Below are 24,193 nucleotides of genomic sequence, written 5' to 3'. Positions count from 1 at the left end.
GGACTAAGGCTCTTATCTTTGACTCCTTGGTTCAACCAGTAGGCATGTACGATAGCCCTAGTTAGGGGCTGGATCTCTCAGACACAGAGTGGGCTTGGGTAGGGTGACTACATATCCTCTTGCTCTCACAGATGATCCGAGGAAAGCCATCAATGCCACAACATATCATTCAGTCTAAGTTCGGCGCTTCTCCATTGTAGCTAGATGCAGAATTCTAGAACATTACCTATCTACACCACGTCAGACAGTACGGGTCCAATACAGCGAAGCAACGTAGGTTGCCATGGCTAGCTCTGGTCTTCATCCATGGGCCTCGCAGACAGTGGGGATGAGAGAGGCTGGTATTCCCAGACACATAGGTGGTTCGAGAGATTGGGTCTTTACATAGATAGATGGCCTCCCTTCTAGTATAGCGTAGATGCTCCATTCATCCCGCTAGGATACCATGAGGTCATTCGAGAGGATCTACTAAAGTTGCACACATTCAAACAGGTCATTCGAGAGGATCTAACAAAGTTGCACACGTTCAAGACTTGGTTGGAGCTGAGGGAGCTTCCAACGAAGCTCAGTTTCTACAGAGACCATTGCCCCTATCGGACAGCTTCGAGTGAGCCACATCACACCGACTCCGCATTAAGAGCGGACAAGCTGAGGGGATACCAAAGGAGAGACGCCTATGCACATTATGTGATCAATTCAGAGGAGCACTTCATGTTCAGATGCCCTTGTACTATGAGATCTGAGATCGATACCATTGCCTTTTAAGGGACGGTTTTGGGCCACTATCCAGAATTCTCTCATACCCAGACCAGGGATGCCTCATTGCCTTCATCCATGAGGCAGTCCACCATAGGGGGCACTTACTCAGGACACAGAGATAGTCCTTAGGAACATGGCCTCTGACCCTTCTTAGAGCAGGATCATGGAGTCAGATCACACAAGCCTCGCGGGCCACTGATAGCGAGCACAACAAAGACCTAGAGCCTGAGGCACTCTGCACTCGATAGTAGACGAGCATGCAGATCCACTGAGAGACCTCCCATCCATGTTTAGGCTTGGGACACAACCCATAGGGATTATGATAGCCCTGGTCAGGAGCAGAGTCATTACCAAGAGATTGAGACGGGCAGCACCCGTAGATAGTCGTCAGCACTCCATCATTGGCTACACATCAATACCTCCTACAAGGTTCCACACTTAACAATTTGAGCTATTATAGGAGCCGAAATATCTTGTTACCTCCACCCATACTAGGTCCTCAGCCTCTACCTTCGCGAGTCCTTCCGACGGTAAACTAGGTGCTAGTGGAGGAAGTACTGTGTGACTAGGAAATTTAGGACCAATCCTCCAATTGAGGGGATTACTCTCCATATGAGGATTAGGCTAGAGTTAGGCTAAAGTTGTATGTCATTATGTATTACACGAGGATGAGTACATAGTAGTCTATCAGACAACCTCAAATTTGCAGAAGGCTAGAGATATGAACAACACAACCTAGAAGCAATCAATACAGTGCCATACCTATCAAGGATCCCATTGAGCGGGTGTGTGTCCATTCAAGACAACAATGACGATTAATTGGCCGATCGTGTGCTTTAAGTGCCAAGGACCTCACTTCCTTCGGGATTGTCCAAATAAGGACAACCAACTAGCACCCACTTCAAATGCACCTACGCCCTTGTGCTCAGGGGTTGTAGTGGACCACTTGTATTAGGATTGTCCTATGAGATGGCCTTCTACTCCTACTATAGACCCCTAAGGCCCATCTCAACCTACTAAGAATTGAAGGTGGACAAGTACCATCTGTCTCCTTAAATGTCCTCACCAGACTACAAGCAAAATCCTTTGACCAAGGCGGCCAAGTATCATCCGCCTCCTTAAATGTCCTCACTAGACTACAAGTGAAATCCTTTGACCAAGAACTTCAGAAGCAAGCCAAATAGGGAAAAAGGACTAAAGCCACATGTGCAAGAACTAAGAACGCAATGAGGATAGGCAAAGGCCAAGATGAAGTGACTATTCAAGATGGTTATGATGAGGAGATGGCCATTTTGACCACATCCCCATCTTCACACAAGGTCTCCTTGCGAGATGGTAAGTCAATTCTACCTCAACCCAAGGGGTAATGGGTTGGCACCCCCATCCAGTGGACTATATATCATGAGCGCATCTAGAATATCCCTACCCCTAGATTGAAAAACAACACCTATTGGATGTGTAGAACTTGGTACGCGAGTGCCAAGAAAAGATTAAGCAAAGGCTCAAGACCAATAAGGGAGATGATATAATCAACTAGCTCCCCAAACCATAGACAACCTCTTTTTGGAAGGTCCTACTCTAATGTAGCATATATTGAAGACCCCATCTTGTAACCTCGGGGGGGTCACTCATCATATGTAACCCTATCACATGAGTTCAACAGAAGGATTTTTTTTATTTATAAAATTTACAGAAATAAATATACATAAGGGACTATTTAAAATAGTTTTGGAAAACAGATTTGTATAGAAAAGGGGTACATTTTATTAATGAAAAATTTATAGATAAGCGATTTTAGAAATAGGCCTTGAACGCACATGGTATAGAGGGTTTATATATAGTGACCCCCCCGAGCCTGCAACAATTGAGAAATGGGGAGCACATGACCTTCTATGACTTTGAATAACTGGAGTCTATGCTTAAAGACCAATCTCACGGCCTCGAGACATAGCCAATTTAGACTCATTCTTGTCCACCAAAGTAAACATATCTGTGGTCTTGTGCTATGAGGTGGATTGCTATGATGGTTGGCCGATGCTCGTGATATTGGAATAGGGTTAGTGCTAGATGCAGTGTTAGGTTGTGAGGGTGGTTATGGTTGTAGTATGAAGCTTAAGAGTGTCCAGGCCATATCCATATCCTCTTCGATGTGGTTGAAGACCAACCTTGTTTACCTTGTCTAGCTGGTTCGGTGGTTTAGGAATCAACCCCATGGTTGAAACAATTAGCTTGTTACTCCAACCATTGAGCTAGTTCTAGACCAGCCTAGCCTAGTGATTACAACAATAAATTTGTTGGCCTTGGCTAGCCAGTCCAATGGTTGTCACAATAAGCTAGTTTAATTAGTCAACCAACCTAGATAAATTATTGGCTATCTAATCCAGATATTTGCTTGAGGAATCTGCTTGTTGGTTGTTAAGCTAGCTAATCCTGTCAACGTATACTAGCTTGCTACCAACTAAATGCCCATGTCTCCTAAGTGAGTACCCCATCGATCACCCACCTAGAACCTCATCATATATTACAAGGGCAAGCAAGTTTGATAACCTAAGATCTATGTGGGAGGCAGTGATTTGAGAGTCTGAGTAGCACCATATTGAATGCATTTGTGGCATTTTCTCACAATGTGGTGATAATGATAAGCAATTGTTTTTTCAAATGAACTGAGACAACCCTATAACCTTGAAATAGAGAAGATTTTAAAAGGTTGATGTTGAAATTAGACAAAAAAATGGCTATTGTTGTATGAGACTACTGCTTGACCGTAGGAGCTTTTATATTACTTAGTTGAATCCATCCCAAAATACATGTTTACTAATTTCATAGCTCATTAGCATAACAAGTAGCTTAACATAATTTCCTAAGGATGCAATTGTGAAGCGTTGATAGATTTTTTTGAAAATTACTAGATTCAAGCACATTAGTACAATAAGCAAATAAAATAAAAGGCTACGCGTTGATAAGTGATCAATTTTAATACAAAAGGTTGCGCGTTGATAAGTGATCAGGGGGCATAGGCTAGAGGCTACGCTGTGTGAAGTAGTGTAGAGATGCCATGTGTCGAGCTATTCGGTGTTTTGAACAAATGGATTGTGTCTCATTATTATGCCAATGCACCTTCATGAGGTCGAGAAAATCTCCGACGAGAGCGCGGGTGCGTGCAAAATTCAAATATTCACCCAGGAGTGCATCGCGTCACGGCCCCAAAATGGCTCCGAAAATACTTTTGCGATTGGCTATACCCAAGCAAACGTTGACCCGTAGTGCACATACCATTTCTACATTTTGAATGAAAAGAATCATGTGACAAATTATTTGTCTAGAATTCTTCTCTATTGCATTTGAATTGGCCAACCAAGGTCTTCCCAAAGTAATGACATAATAAAACAACATTGGGTGTAACCAAATCAAGCTTCTTCTCAATTTAATTTGTGCATGCATTCTATTTTGTCTCCAATTTTAAATCCTTGAATGGTCCAATATGATGTGGAATTTATTTGGGTCTAGTAATGGATAGGCCAAACATGATGGATAGTTGCAATGATTAAGTATCCTCTTTATCAATAGCAATTAATATACTTTTAGGATAAGCTACAAGGTGCCCATAATCAACCCCAAGGGTTGCATTCTTCATAAACCTCATATGGCACGTGCGAGCAAGCATGTATTTATAATACCTCTAATTTTGCATTTTTACATTTTCTCATGTAATTAATGAAACCCCTCTTGCATGTATAAATTTTTTAATCTTAAAATTGAGACACCCCCCATAAATATATGCATATAAATTACATTGATTTGCTATTTTATAAATCCCCTCATGCATCATGGCATGTAAGTCCCCACATTTAAAAAATACCCTATGTACTATGTACTATGTTGTCTAAGTAACCCCCCTGGTAACTAAAAAGTCCTTGAGATAGGACACAAAGTGCACATGATGTAGTAACATAGCTTGTCACTAACTTCTTCACATGGGTGCACTTAACATATAGTAAGTAGAGCCTCAACAATGGTGTAATATGCAAAGTATTCCATGAGGTGAAGTGGATGAGGTACAAAGGAGAAACAAAGATGATTGTGACACCATTAATGGAATTTGCAATTTGCATGATATATGTGGATTTAAAACAAAGACTTTTCGCTCAAAGCATGCTAGAATTTTTATTTTTGCAATATGCCCATCATGATCTCAAGAGATCATAAAAGTGTGAGGATATTGTAATTGGGTTGAAGCAATGCCCGAGCTATGCCATATTTTTCCTCTAAATGGAGACTACATCAAAGAGAGAAACAATGCTTTGTAGTTTAGGAATGGCACCAATAAACTCATTAATAAACCAGAAGGGGAGGATTACTTTGAAGTCCTCAATGGGTTTGAGGAGAATGAAAAATATAACTCATAATTTGTGTTATAGTGTACTAAACCAAAACATAATGTTAAGGAAGCAGACTTGGATATCCCAAACAAGTGCAATGTGGCCTAAAATGCTTCAAAACACAAATAGGCCAAAGGGCATGCTATCGGGTTTGATGCTATGTATTATTAAATGCAATGACCTTTGGCATGATTATGAGCCATATAGCAAGCAAGTGCATGGAAAAAGAAACAATTCAAAATTGTAAATAGTGTTGGATTTATTACAATATCTTTGCACATGCACAAATTGCACTTTTTCAACTTCTTCCATTTTAGGGTGAATCTAGATACCAATACCAACAACTATCAATGTTTTAAGACCACCATGCACTAGTCCTAATAGTTTGGATTCCAAATTTTTAATCCGTTTTGGTTTTCAACAAATCAAAAGAAAGTTATGGAGCATGCCCTCAAATGGGTATGCATCACTTTAGCACAACATTGGAGGCCCATTAACCCATGCATAATGATCTCATTTAGGTGTGTCCTTGGGTTGAGGAGAAGCTCATGTAGTGTACTTTAAAATGATCACTTGGTTGCATGTATGTATAGAACAAAATTTTGATATTTTTGTATAAATTGCTATATCCTATAGTCTTTAGGATGCATGATTCACATACAACATAGCACTCGTAATGCTTTAACGGTCTCATTCAAAATCCTTATTCCATAATTTTTTGCTCTCATGTTCAAGTTTTGGAATCTGTACTACAACTTGAAGACAGAGTTTGCCGAATTCCGTTGAGCAATGCATAAGTTATGGGTCATGCAAGATACCCATATACAAAAAAGTCCTTGAACCTCACCAAAAGTGGCTACACCCAAGCAAACAATGACCCCTACACTTTTTGAAACCTCAAACCTATGAGAAAAGTTGGAGGAATGTAGTACTTAAAAACATCAAAGAAAGGCCCTTTGATTCATACCACTAGATAAGAACCCATAGATGTTTGTCTACTCTCATTTAGCTAGAGCCATTAATTTCTAAATACAAGTTATAGCTAGAGAAAAGAAGGGCAAAAGGGTCTTCAAAATAGGTGTTGACACTCACAAGCACATCATAGGGCATTAGGGGAGAATTGGGGTCTCCAAAGGGCCCCCAATTAGTGTTTCCTAATTTCAAGGGATTAGTGAGGTATTTGAGGTGTACCAATGGGAGTGCTCCTTTTTGTAGGGCAATGCCATGTTGAGGTGGAGGGTAGGCAGACCTGCAAACAACCCCTATTGGCTACTCCTCTTACACTAGGGACCACTCAAACCATCCCCCCCCCCTCAACCCATGCTTGACCCTTCTCCCATATGCACCTCCTCCAAACTAGTGAAAGTTTAATCCACATGGGTGGATGAAACTTGATAATGAGACTCCAAAAAAAAAAAGTCCACAAGATCCTCAAAAATTGATTAATGCCTTAGAGAAGTACACCAGTGGTAGTGTCCCCATAGCAATGCCAAGACGAGTACAAGGATATGAAGTGCAAAAAACTGATAACATTGGAAAGACTCCAATCTCTGAGGGACCATCCAAAACTAGAGCAATAAACCTCTCCCTTGAAGAGCAGGAAGACAAACTGGTATTCATTGGGAAACAACTCACACAAGAAGATGAAACAAAGCTAAAAGCACTCCTAATGGAATACCGAGATTGCTTAGCATGGTCATACAAGGAAATGAAAGGAATTTCACCATAAGTGGTAGTACACACAATACCTATTAGGGAAGGTGGTCACCCTAAGGTATGTGGACCATATAGAACAAATCCAAAATATGGCACCATGATCTATGATGAACTAGAAAAACTCTTAGATGCAGGATTCATATCTATGAGATCGAGCACACCAATCAGGGATCACTATCCCCTACCCCTAATAGAAACAATGTTGGAAAAGGTGGCTGGGATGGCTTTGGTCGCTATAACCAAGAGCAAATTTCTCCTAACGACCAATCCAAAACAACATTTGCTACAGAATGGGGCATATTTGCTTATAGTCATGCTGAATAAGTTCCTACAGGTATTCTTGGACTACAGGTATTCTTGGATGATTTGTACATCCACTCCAACAAGAAAGACAACTTAAAATGTCCTAAAGAAGTTTTAATCAAATGCATGCAGTATGGAATCTCCCTAAATCCAAAAAAAGTAGTTGTTTTGGGACACATTGTTTCTCAACATGGGATTGCAACAATTGACATGGACAAAATCAAAATCATTTGGAATTTCCTCCTCCTAAAAATTCCAAAGGTGTGTACGCCATTATGGGACATGCCGACTACTATAGAAGATTTACCTTGCAGTATGCCATGATAGCTAGACCACTTTACAAATTGTTGGTGGAATTCTTATGGAGAAGAGTGTGACCAAGCCTTTGAGATTTAAAGTGGCGCTTAATCACAACACCCATCCTTATATCTCCCAATTGGGATATTGATTTTCATGTTCATACTGATGTCTCCAAGTATGCAATTGGGAGTGTGATTTGCCAACCTAGTGAACATAAGAAAGACTACCCATTCTACTTTGCCATTCGACAACTCAATGATGCAAATATTAACTATACCACCACAGAAAGAGAAGCCTTGGCAATGGTGTATAGTGTTAAGAAATTTTGACACTATTTATTGCTTCTACACTGACCATTAAGCATTGCTTTATCTTATAAACCATTCGTGTACAACAAGAAGAGTAACTAGATGGCTCCTCTTGTTTCAAGAATTCAATTTCAAAATAGTGGTCCGCAAAGGTGCACAACACTGCATTGCCAATCACATGTCTCATGTCAAGTTAGGAGAAGAAGCCACTAGAGTAGAAGATGACTTGCTAGATGCCACACTATTTCAAATAGATGATGTTCCATATTGGTGTGCAGATATCATTGGATACTTAATGATAGGTAGACCTCTGCTAGAATTGCAACGAGTCGAAGCCAAAAACCCATAATCAAATGATCCTATCAACTTAGAGCCAGCCAACTCTATAAAATGGTAAAAGATCACATCCTACATAGATGTGTCTTGTCACATGAAATCCCACTCATCATCTATGAAGTGCATGAAGGCATTGTAGGACGACACTTTGCAAGGGAAACAACATCAAGAAAAATCCTCCTAGCAAAATATTGGTGGCCAACCCTTTGGGAAGATGCTTATGACTATGCCGAAAGTTGTGATGTATGTCAAAGAACCATCAAACCCCAACACAAGGATTTCAACACCCTAACAACAATTACTGCTCAGCAACCATTTGAAAAGTGGGGGATTAACTTTGTGGGACCCATACATCTTAGATAGCCGCAAAGGGAACACAAGCACGCTACATCATTGTGGCCACATACTACTTCACAAAGTGGTCTGAAGCTAAAGCAGTAAGAAATGCTAATGCTATAAGCATAGCAAAGTTCTTGTATGAAAATGTCATTACATGATTTGGATGCCCCATTGAAATTGTGTCAGATAGATGAACACATTTCGTCAATGAGGTATTCCAAGAACTTTTGTCTAGCTTTATGGTGATCCACAGAAAAAGCACACCTTACTATCCCCAAGGCAATGGACAAGCATAGTCTACCAACAAGATAATATGCATTGTCCTCACCAAAGTAGTGGAGCCCAAGAGATCTGACTAGGCAAAAAAGTTGAATGCCGCCTTATGGGCATATCAAACCACATTAAAAGTCAGTACAAAATTTACACACTTTCAATTAGTGTACAACCTTATGGTCCCACTAGAGTTTGTCATACCAAGCTTACACGTAGCAGTGCAAGAATGCATGGGTGACCATGAGTCCCTCAAAGAAAGACTCTATCAACTAGAAAAGCATATAGAGACAAGGTTAGTGGCCTACCATGCCATGATAGCAAAAAAACAAAGAAGGAAGGCATGGTTTGATAGAAAACTTGAAGATGAAGAGATCAAGCAAGGTGACCTAGTTTTGCTCTACAATGCCAAAGTCCACAAGGGCAAACTGAGATATCTAGGTCAAGGACCTTATAGAGTCAAAAAGATGAATCCCATTGGAGCTATGTTGTTGGAAATATTGGATGGAGTCCAATTCATTACAGCAATAAACGGGAGTCGACAGAAGCGCTACTACATTAATACCAAGCCATCCCCAACAATAATGAAGATTTGGAAGCCCCAAGTCTTCCATAGTTAGCTTTAAATTGTATCACAAGCACTCACTGGCATATGCACATTTTTGCACATGTAGTTTGCACTAGCTTGTTACACATGCACTCACTAGCATATGTATGTTTTGGCACTCATAGGTAGACCTAATTAATTTCAACCTAGGGCTCAAAAGTGATGATTGAGTCTTAGTTTCCCTATGAAATCCCACAAATAAGGATATAGTTAGTCCCTACCTAGTTAATAGGTCACATGAACTCACATGATTTTGCATAGGCACATCGAAGATCGCATCAATAAAAGTATCACACACTTTTATTCCATACTCTCAAGCATGCAATAAATTCACAAGCAGGACAAGAAGCTATTCCAAATCTCAAGAACATTCAATGAGTATGCAGCCTTAGCAATGAGACCCCCACCAAACCTGCATACAGACTGATCTACAAGTTCAATGATCCGGCTGCAATCGTGAGGTAAAGGCTACTCCCACAGTAAGTCAACACGATGGTCATGAGAATAAGGACTAATGCAGTGGTCCCACTATTTTACAAATCCATAAAATAGAAACATGTCACGCACTCTACTCCTTTCCAATAGAGACATGGAGTGTTGAGCTATGCATAGTATTTAGAATGACCATATGTAGAGCTCGTGTGTCGGAGCTGTGTAGGTTTTAGAATGACTATATACCCATGGTGGTAAAGGCCTGGAGTGGCCTGTGTGGAGTTATAATGATGTTAGAATGATTACACCAACAAGTTTTAACAGATTGTATCTCATCATTATGCTAGTGCGATAATCAATATACCAAGAAAAAACTTGGCAAGAGCATGATACTACCCCAAATTTGAAATCTCACCCACCATCATGTCATAGCACAGTGGAGCATGGCCCCAAATTGCCCCAAAAATGTTTTGTGATTGGCTACAGCTGATCATGCATTGACCCTATGCAATTCTCAGGTGGGTCACTCATAAAATAGTAAGCATAGCACATGGGTTCAACATAAGGGATTTTTAATATCTTTTATTTGCACTATTTTTTTACGTACAAAAGCATACCATTTAAAGGGCGTATTCATAGATTAAATAGGAAATGGGTGCATTTTATTCACAAAAAATGCATAGATAAAGGGATTTTAAATTCAGCCATGAAGGCACGTGATACAGAGGATTTACATCTAGTGAACCCTGTGAGATGCAATTAGGTGAAGCATGCAAATACCTTCCTCATTCATGTCTAACAAATAGTATACCAATCAAGGAAATACCCAATTAAAAATTTGGTTAAACCATTTCTGTGCATTTTTTATCAAAGTACATAGGAAATAGTCCATGTATTCTTCATGTGTTGTGGCAATATTTATATGGCACACCTACAAGAAACTTTGAAGATGGCTGTATGGATCTTCATTGTTAGTACCTTTGAAATTTTAGAACTTACATTAATATTTAATAGGGCATTATATTTCCCTATTTGCTCCCCTAAATATTCCACTCGGTTGGCTCATAGAGGAGAAAGAAAGCTTGTATTCCAATGTGTGTAATCAACAAGTGAGGACCAAAGTCAACCATTTCGCCTTTTATACATGCCATCTTTTAAAGGGAGGTCCAACCATATTCTCTTTATACCACTCTCTTTTGTCATTCTTTACAATCATCTAGCTCTAGCACAATACTAGCTCTACAGACATGCCACGATCCCTGAAGTAACATTAACAACCAGTGGTGGCATATTGTTAACCAAACCAATTAACATAATTTTAGCTTAGCTAATTCTCTTTCACCAACCATGCCTTCAATGAAACTACTTGGATTTTCTATTCTACTATCTTTTCATCCTTTATCTTCTGTCTGCTGAGCTCCATCAGCCACCTGGAATAGGTTTAGCTCTCCAACAGGCAAGATTTGGAGTTCCAACATCTTATGGAAATTCATCTTGGACTTCCAAAATCTTTTGGTTTATAATGGCTTGGGAACTTTACTCGGATTGGTTAGAATCTAAACTTTTGTTTCTCTTGTCTTGATGGTCATCAACTCTAAAAACCAATCATGCAAAGCTTAGCACTTTTTTGCCAAAAATCAAAATAGCTTGAGGAGAAGTAGTCATATTTGTACATATGTTGTTATATCTAAGCCATGTGTATGTATACTTCACATATATTTCTCATCATGTGCTGTGTTTTGATAGAGAAAAAGTCAATATGGCCCTTTAGGGGGCTATTTTAGGGGCAAGAGCCATGTTATGTCCCAGGGCATCATTCAACTACCAAAAATAAATAGTAGCATATTTTATATATACTATGCTTTGTTTAGTTTAATAATTAATATTATTTGTGTGCCCAAAAATTTATTTCCCATGAGGTTAATGTGATTGTCCTAAAAAATCCCAATCAGTTTCCATGTGCTATGTTTTATTATAGTTTAATGATAGCTTGCCCAAATTGCACTTTTCAACAAGTCTAATAGTTGAAACACTTGCATTTTTTAATAGTTTAATTTATGTTCTTAGCATCCACTAGCCCATCAAGTAGGCTTATAACCAACCCATTGGTTAAACTAGCCTAGTGGTTGGAACAACATGTTGTTATAGTTTAATTAACAGTTTAAAACTTGTGGTTGACAATTGCTTTTTTTGTAATACTTTAATTTATATTCTTAGCATGGGCCACCAGTTCATGGTTGAACCATAGCCTAGTGGTTGAAATAGCATGTTGTTATAGTTCAATTAGGAGTTTAATTTAGGGATAAGAACCCTATCCATTCAATTGGGAAAAGGATCATTCAGCATTGTAAGTCCTAATATGTCAAGAAGCTAATCTCAACATTGACAGGAATGTGTGTTGTTGCAAAACACACATAGACTTTGACCTGGCCTGGCAAGCTTTGAATGATTGGAGATGCAGACATGTTATAGAATTGCTTCATGGAAATAGATGCCCATGTTTCATAGAGCAATGCCTAGTTTGTAGGCACTTGGTTAAATCCATTGCAAAATAAGCATTTCACAATTTCACAGCTAGCTAGCAAGATGAGCAATTTAGGACATGCCTTGCTTATTTCCCCGTTGACAATTATCTCTATGATAATTTTGTTGAAAGTTATTTATTTTAAGAATAAGGTGAGATTCAAAGTGTGGCATTCCATTGAATGCATTTGTGAGACAAATGCAAACATTGTGGTATGAAGAGGGCATGAAGTTGAAGAACATGTCTAGCCAAATGAAATGAGGGGAGATAACCTTATTTTTTTAAGATGGAGGAGATTAAAGCATGTTGATGTTGAATTATCAGGAAAGAAAAGACAAATACTATAGTACAAGAGCACTCAATTGAGGGAGCTTATAGATCACTCAATCATTAAAACCATCCCAAAATACATACTTCATAATTTCATGACTAGCTGGCAAGACAAGTAATTTAGAATGTGCCTTGTAGATTTTCCCCATGACACAATTATCTCTATGATAGATTTTGCCAAAAATTATTCATTTCAAGAACAAAATGAGATACAAAGTGCTAACTAGTATAACAAGTAGATAAAAAATTTAGTGCATATCGCGTACATTCATCTGTTTGATTCTGCTATGACTATACTAGTTTACTTGCTGACTCACAAGAGTTTAGGAAAGTGCAGTACATGTACCGTTTCTACATTTTGGAGAACACGGAACATGGCACTTTGTTTTTTCAGCATGCTTTTCTATTTCATTATGAATGTTTAATCCTAAATCAACCAATCTACAACAACTGTGCTAGTTTCAATTAATCCTAAAATCACCGTGCTGGTCATAGTTACACTTATCCAATAAATCCTAAACTTAGTGTGGTCAAATAGTTCTAGAAAAGCACTAAAAAAGTGCTATCTAAAGTGTTCAAAAAGTTCCCAAACGTGTTCAAACAGTGCTAAAAAGTGGCCAAAAAAATCTTAAATCCTACCAAACCACTGCATTGGTTGCGGTTAATCTTGAATCACTTAATTTATACAACTATGCTAATTGCATTTAACCCTAAAAACCAACATGTTGGTTGTAATTATGCTTAAGGCCACTAAATATTAAACTTACAAAGGTCAATTAGTGTTAAAAGCATGCTAAAAAGTGCCCAAAGGTGCTAAAAACTGGTAAAAACCTATCTAAAATTCTATAAAATCACCACGCTGGTTGTAGTTATTCCTGAATCACTTAACTTGTACAACCACCGTGCTAGTTGTACCTAGTTGTACTGAATCACAACAGATCCTTCCTTTCTGTGGCCAATGTTGTACTCTCTCTAGATAGATGGGTGCATCAAGCAGGCACAGTTGGTCTCTCCATGACTTGAAAATTGCAATGCATATGATAGGATCTATATACAAAGGTTGAATGCACAAACACTCCAAATCAAAACACATGCACAGTGTGGCTACATTGGGGCTGCTGGATTTGGAAATCATCTATAATGTGTGCATGGTAGATTGTGCACGTATGATCGTGCCATATCTCAAGAGGATATTAATTTGGTTTAACTATTGTAGCTATCAATATCAAGTCTCACTTCATACATGAGCAAGTTATTTCTTGATTCTGTCCTACCTTATCCTAAGTGTGGATGTTCTTCTTAGCTACTCTACTTGGTTCTTGCTTTAATGCCAACCACCATTGTATCTAAATCTTCTAGTTGTAGTTGAACCTCTTTAAATTGTTTAGCAACTCCACCATAGGACTTACAAGACCGCCAGATTACTTTAGGTTTTAGGCTCATTTTAGGAAGGATCTCCAACTGCCTCATTAAATTTTCAAGAGCCATGGCATGCATAGCAGCTCCATAGTGATATTGTAATTTAGCTATAGGGCATTGTGATTATCTTTTGATATTTTGCCTTCTCTTTCCAATATTTCACATTCTCATTCTCCCTATGTGTTCCACCTTCCTTCCTGCTCTCTTCCCAAGCTAAATCATTAATATCTCTCTTGCATCACTACCACAGTGTACGGATTGTTCCTTCTTAGTAGCTGAGCTATAATGTCATCTTTCTCAATGCTCAATGCTCAATGCATTTTGCATCTTGTAGAGATTTTGGTAAATAACTTTCTTTTTTGCTCTCTGAGCATCAAGTTGTTCTTTCATTTTTGCTAGATTGGCCTCTGCTTGGTTCTCATCCATTCTAGTGTCTTCATGCTATTTATGTAGGCACTTGGCTTGCCTATTTACTTCTTCTCTTCTCTACATTTCCTCCTCAGTCATTTCTTTAGCTTCTTTTGCTTGGGCCTCAACAACCTCAACTTTCTCTTGTTTGTGCATCTCCTTCACTTCTTCCTCCTCTACCATGGATTGTATCAGCTCTGACTTGGCCTTTTCATCCTCCCTGAGGGTCTTCTTGTGTTGCACTATCAATGTTGCATGGTTGACTTCCCTCTATAGATTCCTCATCTACTTCTCGTATTGGCAAAATACTATATTGAGGCAATTGCCCATCAGGTGCAATCCAACTCTAGCAATATCAAAGGACATTTTCAAGAATTTTTTATCCACTACATTCTTAAAGTCAATTAGCACGGTCATGGAGATTACCCTTGAGTAAGAGACTAGATGTCCATTCCATTGCTCTATGATTGCTTAAACCTGCCAAAACTTCATGCTTCCTCTCATGTGAAGAAAGAAATGTCTTGCCTCCTTCAAAATAGCCTAAACATTTATTGGCAAGCTCGAATCCTTTATTGCACCATCTCTACTAATTTAAGCTTTGGGAATTATATCTAAATGGTCCTTTTTTCTTTATTCTGCATCCATGTAACAAGCTTGCAAACTACCCCCAGAGATGCTAAGCTCCTTTTCTCTCACACTTCCATCGATAAAATTTTTTTGATTATGACACAATATATTCCTCCTTATCGTTCCTTCTTTCATCATCTTGTTCAAGTTGGCAAGAGAACCCACATCAAGCATATGAATCTAGATGATACTATGTCTCATGATTTCAAGATTGAAGGGAAGCTGGATGGGATTAAGTCTCATGATTTCAAGAAGGGAGGGGTTAGATGGTGAGTGAGATAAATCCATTGGGGAGGGGATAGACAACAAGCTAGAGGGATCCATTGGGGACGGGCTAGATGGTAGACTAGAGGGATCCATTTGGGAGGTCTTGGGTGGTGCCTTTTAGAACTTGTTGTGTGATGTGTCTAGAGGGATCCATTGTGAAAAGAGATAGAAGTTGCAGGTAAAAGTTGTAAGAAGTTCAAGATGGCTAAGTGTTAGGGAGTGTGCAAGAGTGTAAGGTCAAGGACTATAAGGGAGTATACTAGAGAGTAAGATGGCTAAGTACAAGGGAGTGTGCAAGGGTGGCATCAATTTAAGAATGTAAGGAAGATGACAACCAAGCTTGCATGCAAAGTAAGTAGCTAAATGGATGTAAGTATACGGCTCAATCTAAGAATGTAATAATGATTCAATGTGAAACCATAGTGACAGCCACTAGGCTTTCATGTACCATTGGGCTTGCATGTAGATTATGTAGAGCTCAGAGTTATTTACCAATAACCCAGACTTAATTTGGCATCCCAACCATTAGGAATGAAGCCACATAGCTAGCATGCATAATAGTAAGGGTGGTCAAATTGAGTTGTGTAACAATTGCATTAATTTAAGAATGTGGTGATGATGATTTAAACTATAACCATGATGACAACCATCAACCTTGCATGCAGATTATGTAAAGCTAGTAGCTAGTTACTAGTCACCAAAACTTAATTTGGTAGCCTAGCCATTAGGAATAAAGCCACTTAACTAGCATGCATTAGACATGAGGGTTCTTGAATTGAGTGTGTGCAAATTTGAACTGCTACCACATTGACAAGTTACAACCATTAGACTTGTGTGCACCATTGAGCTTGCATGCAAAACTGAGCTGGGATGCAGAGTAAGTATATTGAGTAGTTAATTACGAGTTACCGAGACTTAATCTAGAGGCCCAACTAGCTAACGTACATTACTCAGATGATTTTTTGGACATGCCACCGAGCTAGCATGCATGATTGATTTGGCTCACATTTGTAGTGGCGATTATAGTCAAGAGATCTAATCACACTCTTGATTCCTAAAAGGTTAGCATCTCTAAATTCCTAAAAGGTTATTGTCTCTACAATTATGAGCATGCAATAGAAGAGCTCTAAAATTCTACAAAAATAATGTTGTTGTATGTATAAGATAGCTTCGAGAAAATAGTCGTTGATTTTCTTCTCTGTGCACTAAAATAACTAGTAAAAGTTTTAACATAGCTCCTCAAAACTCCAAGAACCAATGCAATGGGCAAGCATGATGATCGCATTGACTTTCAAAATCCTAAATCAACTCTCTTGTTGAACTCTCCTAAATTAACTCTCTTGTTGAACAAGTATGGTGGTTATAGAGGTGGTATCATGAGGTGAAGGCTGCCCACACAGTAAGCCAACACGATGGTCATGAATAAGGACTAGTGTGATGTCCCACTATCTTACAAATCCATAAAATAGAGACATGGCATGCATTGTGCTCCTTTCCAATATAGATGATGAAGTGTTGAGCTATGCATGGCATTTAAAATGACCATATGTAGAGCTTGCGCATCGAGTTGTGCAAGTATTCAGAATGACTGTATGCCCATGGTGGTAAAGGCTTGGAGTGGTGGCCTGTGTGGAGTTATAATGATGTTAGAATGATTATACCACCAAGTTTTAACATATTGTATCTCATCATTATGCTAGTGCAATAATCAATACTCTAAGAAAAAACTTGGCAAGAGCATGATACTATCCCAAATTTGAAATCTCACCCACCATCATGTCGTAGCACAGTGGAGCATGGCCCCAAATGGCCCCAAAAATGTTTTGTGATTGGCTACACCCGATCGTGCATTTACCCTATGCAATTCTCGGCGGGTCACTCATAAAAGAGTAAGCATATCATGTGGGTTCAACATAAGGGATTTTTAATATCTTTTATTTGCACTATTTTTTTACATACAAAAGCATACTGTTTAAAGGGTGTATTCATAGATTAAATAGAAAATGGGTGCACTTTATTCACAAAAAATGCATAGATAAACGGATTTTAAATTAGGCCATGAAGGCATGTGATACAGAGGATTTATGTCTATTGAACCCCCTGAGATGCAATTAGGTGAAGCATGCATAGATTTACCCCCAAAAAAATCTAAAGGAAAGATTTAAATTAGGCCATGAATGAAAGTGATACAAAGGATTGACATATAGTGAACCCCCTGAGATGCAATTAGGTGAACCGCACACACATTCACCCAAAAAACTATAAAGGAAAGATTTGAATATGGTTAATTAGTCAAGACTCACAACACATTGTCAAAATTAATTGGATGAGATTTAATGATTTTTTATCCCTTTATATCATTAGATTCAAAAAGCAAATTTTCTTGAAGGTAGGATTTAAATTTGGTTAATTTGTCCTGATATTAGAAATTTTCATATCATATCTTTGTGGTATGCTATGCTAGCAAAAGACATGATGAGTATAAAAAAGGGACTTTTTTTTCAATTGAAAGAGCATATACGACCACATTGTAGATATCAAAACCATGTCAAAGAAACCCCTCAAGTAATTTAGGTCATGAACACAAGCAATAAGGAGTCTAGATTGTGATCAAGTATAAAAAGGAAAATATCTATGGATAAAAGATGAACAAATGTCTAGAAGTATGTTGGACATTATGAAAGGTGTATTTGTGTTCTCCTTGCAAATAATATTTTACATTAACTCTCTAGAAATAATCAAATTCACATAGATAAAGACTTTGATCAATTAAGTGAAGAAAGTTATTGGGCTTTTGCTTAGCTTTTTTTTTCTTGAGTGATTAAAGGTTAATGATGTCCCTTTTGCTCCATAAAAATAATGATATTGTCTCACTTTAACAAAAAGTTCCTCTACATTTATGTCATAGGGAAGCATTGTGGTTAAAAATCTCACTATACAACTATATTCACAACTATATTAAAAAGTAGATTCAATAGTTGGCTTCATGCTAAGATGGTTGCAGACCTTGAAAAGCTCGAGGAAAACTCTCAATGTTAAAAATAGTGTTGCACTAATGTCAAGACCTTTTGTAAGTAAGGTACATGTTGTTCTTGACTTTATTAAAAACTCATTTAGAATATAATAATGATATCAACATGGGGATGCTCATGTCACGAAGGGGTCACTAAAGTATATGTAAGATGGCACATGTGTTCAACAAGAGGGGTTTTATTTTCTTGTGGAGTTATAGAAATATACATACATAAGGCGTACTTAAAATAATTTTGTTGAATGCATGTGATATAGGGGGATTTATCATAGTGAGCCTCTCGGGGCTCTTGTAATCTCATAGTCAAAAAGGATATTTCTAAGAATGCATACTCGAAGAAAATATTATGTGTATCTATACTTTTTTTGCATGTTTATGCAATGCAAGATAACACCTAGTTTGATGAAATGGTTAAGTGTGAGATTTAGGATTGGAGGGATTGATTTGGTAATCAAGTTTGGTCGTTGGATGTGACATTTGGAAATTCAATATATATAGCAATGATATGAGCTATGTTAGACTTTTTTATTTTTGGTTGTCCTTGAAACAATGGACCTTTGGATCACTTATGGACAAAGTTAGCTTCATAAGAATGGCATTGCTGCTGTTGATTTTGAGATCTTTGGTAGCTTTATGTATTGCAATTATTTTTTTAGATATGACATAATTCTATCCTTTTGCTATCTTTTCTTAACTTTGTGATAATTGTGATGTCGCTCCATCCTCATGCGTATGCTATCTTTGAGCAGCTTCATGTAAGTACTACTTGCTTTATTATGGTCTTTCGTAACCATTATAATGCATTTGTACTTCAAGGATAATAGAGTTTCCAAGGTACTTGTGGTCTAAGGCATGTGAACAACTTGAATTGGCTAACATTTATATATAGCCCATAAATTCTCATATTCTTTTGTAGTTTAAAAAGTTAACAAATGTTATATTTTCAATTGACATTGAATTTCAAGGGCTTGAAGCACATTTTAGTTGAAATATCTTAGAAATATCCATCTTGATTTTCCACTATAGTAGTTTTTTATTTTAAAGAATGGCATATAACTATATAAATTGGAATGATAATTCATATGTGACAATATGAGCGTGTGAAGGAATAAGGCCTAAATCTAGATCTCATACAATTTTAATTCATGCAAGGATCTTTTGAGAACTTGTAGTGTGAAGAAAAAAAGTTTATATAATAGCAATCACAAAGAATTTACAACAACTAAAAATGACATTGAGGTATCTATGCTATGAGATAGGTATACTCTCTTATCCCTCATGTCCTTGTTTACCTTTCTCTTATTTTGTAAATGCTCTACTATTATTGGTGGGTCTAAGCATGTCACAAGTTCCATTTGACATGAGAGTTCACAAGGTGTCACTTCAATGTCAAAAATTGTTTTAGAAAAAGAAAGTGACACCAATGACTTGAAAGCTTAGAAAACAATTCATTGACTTCTATGCTTATGAGCGAGATAAAACAACACCCTTTAAAAATTCACATGTTCCATGCTATAATTTTAAACCAGAACTAAGAGGAAAGGAGAAAAGACTAGACTTGGAATTTCATGTGATGCACGTTGATCCATGGTAGATGGAAAGATAGATTCGATTGAAAAGTAATGTTACATACACAAGTATGGAGGCATAGTAAGGGGTAGGGACATCCATGGTAAAGAAATAAAGCAAGACCATAGACGTGGGTGCATTGTCACTAATGAGAGATATTGAGCTATTTTCTAAGATGGTAACATACATGAGCAATATGTGCATCACAAAAGCAAGTATTTGCTTCTAGAACTTGGCCAAACCAAACCTCAACAATTAAGTCGTAAATGGCCATAACTTGGGTAGCCACTTGCATAGAATTATCTTTGCAAAGAGTTACTAGATGATGTTTATTCCAATGCATAAAAGAATGATAACATGTAAGGATATTGAAGCATGGTTTCCATGAACCATGCATGATGTTGGTGTTGGGAAAGGTTGCTTGAGTACAAGCGTATTACTTTTGAGGGATCTTATAAAGACATAAATGAATGAGAGCACACAACCCAATCAAGAGATTGGGTGAGGGGGGGGAGGATGGGATGGAATGTAAATGTATTTGAATGTTAGATGGAATCGGATAATATTTTTAGGCAAATGAGGTTTTGAACCATGGTTTCGATGAAGCATGCTTGGAGAGAGGTCTTAGCATGCTTGGGTGGAATGTAAGTGTATGCCAAGGCAAATATACATCTCATGAGAGTGCTGCCCTCTCTAAATTGTAGAAGGCACCTAGATTCCACATGCTCTTACTTAAATATGTACATGGCCTTCAAGACTTGAGTGGGTCGAATACCTTGTAAACAAGAGTATTGCCACATACCCCTCCAGTATCCCACCATTGTTAGAAGGGACATCTAAGACATACAACAGTTTGTGAACTTGGAGCAAGTTGTGCATTAGGTTTTGACATGTAGGAAGATTACATCACACTTTCCCATGTGGACATGTCAAACAACTCTGAGGTTTTGTGAGGCATCTGGAAGTGTGGATAAGGAGGTTGGGTGAGGTGTAGATCTTTACGAGACACCTCTATGGTGTGTGCCTAAAGCACCATGCATGTGATCACACTTTAAGAGCAAGCCATGAGATGTGAGTGGGCAAGGGTGGTGAAAGTCATTGGGTCGGAGGCATTAAGAATAGCAAGCCACTTTTGGTCTCAAAACTTGAAATTTTGTAGGAACCAGAGATTCCACAAAACTTTTAGTTTTGCTTCAATGGCTGCTCCTCAAGCCTTTCATGTGAGGGAAGGGAGGTGGGTCTCAAGGTCACCATCAAATGTGGGTCCCCAAGGTCACCATCGAATACATTTTTCTCATAAAATCGCAAAAGTTGGGGCAAATTTGAAAGATTGTAAAGCAAAAATATAGCCAAATTGCTTAGAAATTAGGGGAATATTTTTAAAAGGTGAAGATGAAAAGGGTGCAAGGAACACGTCTCCTTCCAAGTTCCTTATTATCTCAAAAGGGTGCGTTGGTGTTCAGATTTCATTTTCTCGAGACTTTTCCTAGGAAAGCAATAAGCTAGCAACTAAGCAGGAAGGATGTGCAAAGCCCCCGGCCTCCTCCTCCTCCTCTTGCTCTTGCATGTAGTTTGCTACGCAGCACCAGAATCATGCCCATTCCCTGCCATCTTCAACTTTGGAGACTCCAACTCCGACACTGGCGGCCTCGTCGCTGCTTTCCCCTCGGAAGCCCGCCCCAACGGCGAGACCTTCTTTAACGAACCCGCAGGTCGTTTCAGCGATGGACGAGTCGTCCTCGATTTCTTGGGTAAGCTTCCCATCCACTGCACTTCGCTCGATAGCACTCAGCACGAACAAGATGTGCCTCTACGCTGAGCAACAAGCTGTCTCTCTCTTTCTCTCCCTCTCGTTTGTGAATATTGCTGACTTGTGGTGGTGCATCTGCGCAGCTGAGAGCCTCGGGCTTCCTTTGATTAGCCCTTACTTGCAAGCACTCGGATCCAACTTCACCAATGGCGCCAACTTCGCCACCGCTGGTGCCTCCGTCCTCCTCCCCAATACCTCCCTCCCCAAGGGCTGGCTCAGCCCCTTCTACCTCCAGGTGCAGCTCAATCAGTTCAATCAACTCAAAGCCAAGTCACTCGAATTGTACTCCGAAGGTTTGCCTTCACTTGCCTTACTGATTTCTCCTTTACCTGCCTTACTGATTTCTCCTTTACTTGCCTTACTGATTTCTTATACGTGGCTTGCAGGCAAATTTCTGGACGTTCTTCCCCTGCCATCTTCCTTTGCCGACTCTTTGTACACTTTCGATATAGGCCAGAATGATTTTACGGCCCAATTTTCTTCCGGTGTTCCCTTAAACGACGTATCCCAGATCTTCCCCCAGGTCGTTGACGCGATCGGCAATACTGTGGAGGTATTATATGGATGACTTTCTCGCTTGCAATTTTGTCAAGTCCATATTGATAAGATTCGCAGTGTGAAAGAATACGTTTATTATTTTGCTTGGCTGATGCGAACTGCACTCGGGAACAGAGTCTTTACACAGATGGCGCGCGATTCTTTTTCATTACCAATTTGGGTCCACTAGGTTGCTACCCTGCCACACTTGCAAACAATCCACACAATGCAACTGATCTGGATGCAAACGGGTGCTTGATTTCTTTCAATAAAGTAGTGGCAGATTTCAATGATCTGCTGAGAAACAAGTCGTTCTTGCTTCAAACTCAGCTCTATGGAGCATCTGTTATTTATGTCGACTCGAATGCAATTAAGTATCAACTCTGGTCGAATGGAACCGCAAACGGTACGCAACCTTTCCTTCCTTCTTGATTAATTCCAAACTAACCTACAACACGTACCGTAGATCTGCCCTCATCTATATTTGTTTGATCAAGTGTCGACAATCTTGACTCTGTCTCACCTGAATTGGAATCTCACAGCGAACGGGAGAACATTATAAGTTCTATCTTATTACCTATAGGTTTACCCTCATCTATCTTTGTTTGAAGTGTCGACAATCTCGACTCTGTTTCACGTGAGGCGCGCTCTCACAAACACGAGAACTTAAGTTATATCTTGGCTGTCGGACATTCCAATTTCCGTGGACTATTTCACGTGAAGACTCTCTCACAACCACGAGAGCATAAATTTTATATTGGTTGTCGCACATTCCAATTTCCGTGGACTGCAAAAGCTCGCAAGCAGAAGTCAGACGTCGTTGGTTGCAGAAAAGCAACTGTAATCTAGTACTGACCCATTTGTCTGTATCTCAAACAGGCTTCATCTACACAACTGTTGCATGCTGCGGCGTTGGTGGCCAATACAACTACGACTCCACCGTCACGTGCACCAACAGCAAAATTGAAAATGGACAAATCGTTACAGCTTCATCCTGTGCGGACCCTTCCTCCCATGCAAGCTGGGACGGGGTTCATCTCACCGATAGTGCAAATCGTTATGTAGCCATGCAGATTTTATCAGGCAATTTCTTTCAGCCTCCCTTTCCTCTGAAGCAGATGTGTCATGTGTCCAACTGATCTTCGATCGTGCTCAATCCCCGATCCGTTCAGCAATATTGACTCAAATTGATTGTCTAGTATATTTATCGTCTTGATTCTCGGGTAATAAAGTCTTTCTGCGGTGCAGAGACTTGTACTAGGGAGAGTCTCTCCATATTTTTATTTGAATGCGGGATGCCTTCAGCGTATGGAGATCTTGTTTTAGGATTGGTATGAGAGCTCGCCTACTGCGACGGCAAGGATGATGGCGACCAGTTTCGCGATTGCAATTGCTTCTGGACGTGTAAAAGCCATTCCGTTGTTTGACATCCAAAGCTAATTTTCAGAAAAAATTCAGACCTTCCTGGAAACGAACCAACAGGACGAAAGGATGAAATGTTTGAAGTCTTGGAAAAAAGCAAGGTAAATAAATAAATATATAAAACTATCAATAGGGGAACACAACATAGAAGGTGTGTTGGGTGCACATATTCTCATGCAATGTGAACTTGGAATTTAGTAAGGGGAATATGGCCTTTTAAGTGATTGGGCATAACTTAGGAGCTATGACTAAGGACTAATTTATCACCAATTCACTAAGGCAAGTTGAGAGCTCTTGAGAAGACTTATGAGCATCGGAGGGAGATGGAGTTCCTATCGAAGATCTCCATTTCTTCTCCAAAGGGATGCCATCTGTTACACCATGTAGGGGACTAGGGGTCTGGAGCACATTTCTATTGTAATCTTCCATTCATGAACTTATAAAGATTTGCATGAGCTAGAATTTTGATTGAATAAATAACTTATGTCATAAAAACCTAT

At 39.0% G+C, this 24,193-nt stretch overlaps 1 protein-coding gene across 2 annotated transcripts; it reads left to right on the top strand.

Annotated features, from left to right (window-relative positions):
• The first annotated feature begins 21,414 nt into the window (after positions 1-21,414).
• Positions 21,415-23,772, top strand: LOC147899725 (GDSL esterase/lipase At4g01130-like). 2 transcript variants are annotated; one of them, XM_087378560.1, is made up of 5 exons: positions 21,415-21,675; positions 21,818-22,027; positions 22,121-22,287; positions 22,407-22,677; positions 23,151-23,772. In XM_087378560.1, exons 1-5 carry the CDS (start codon positions 21,447-21,449, stop codon positions 23,408-23,410), a joined length of 1,137 nt encoding a protein of 378 aa, XP_087234686.1. In that variant the 5' UTR covers positions 21,415-21,446; the 3' UTR covers positions 23,411-23,772. The 2 variants fall into 2 exon arrangements, with proteins under 2 accessions (XP_087234686.1, XP_087234687.1); XM_087378561.1 differs by lacking the exon at positions 21,818-22,027.
• The last annotated feature ends 421 nt before the right edge of the window (positions 23,773-24,193 follow it).

This window comes from Dipteris shenzhenensis, chromosome 8, assembly GCF_047967505.1.
Source record: "Dipteris shenzhenensis isolate YYH24624 ecotype China chromosome 8, Dip_SZ_1.0, whole genome shotgun sequence".
In the NCBI taxonomy this organism is placed as follows: Eukaryota; Viridiplantae; Streptophyta; class Polypodiopsida; order Gleicheniales; family Dipteridaceae; genus Dipteris; species Dipteris shenzhenensis.
The sequence above is the reverse complement of the archived record's forward strand: the minus strand, read 5'-3'. Positions and strand labels throughout refer to the sequence as shown.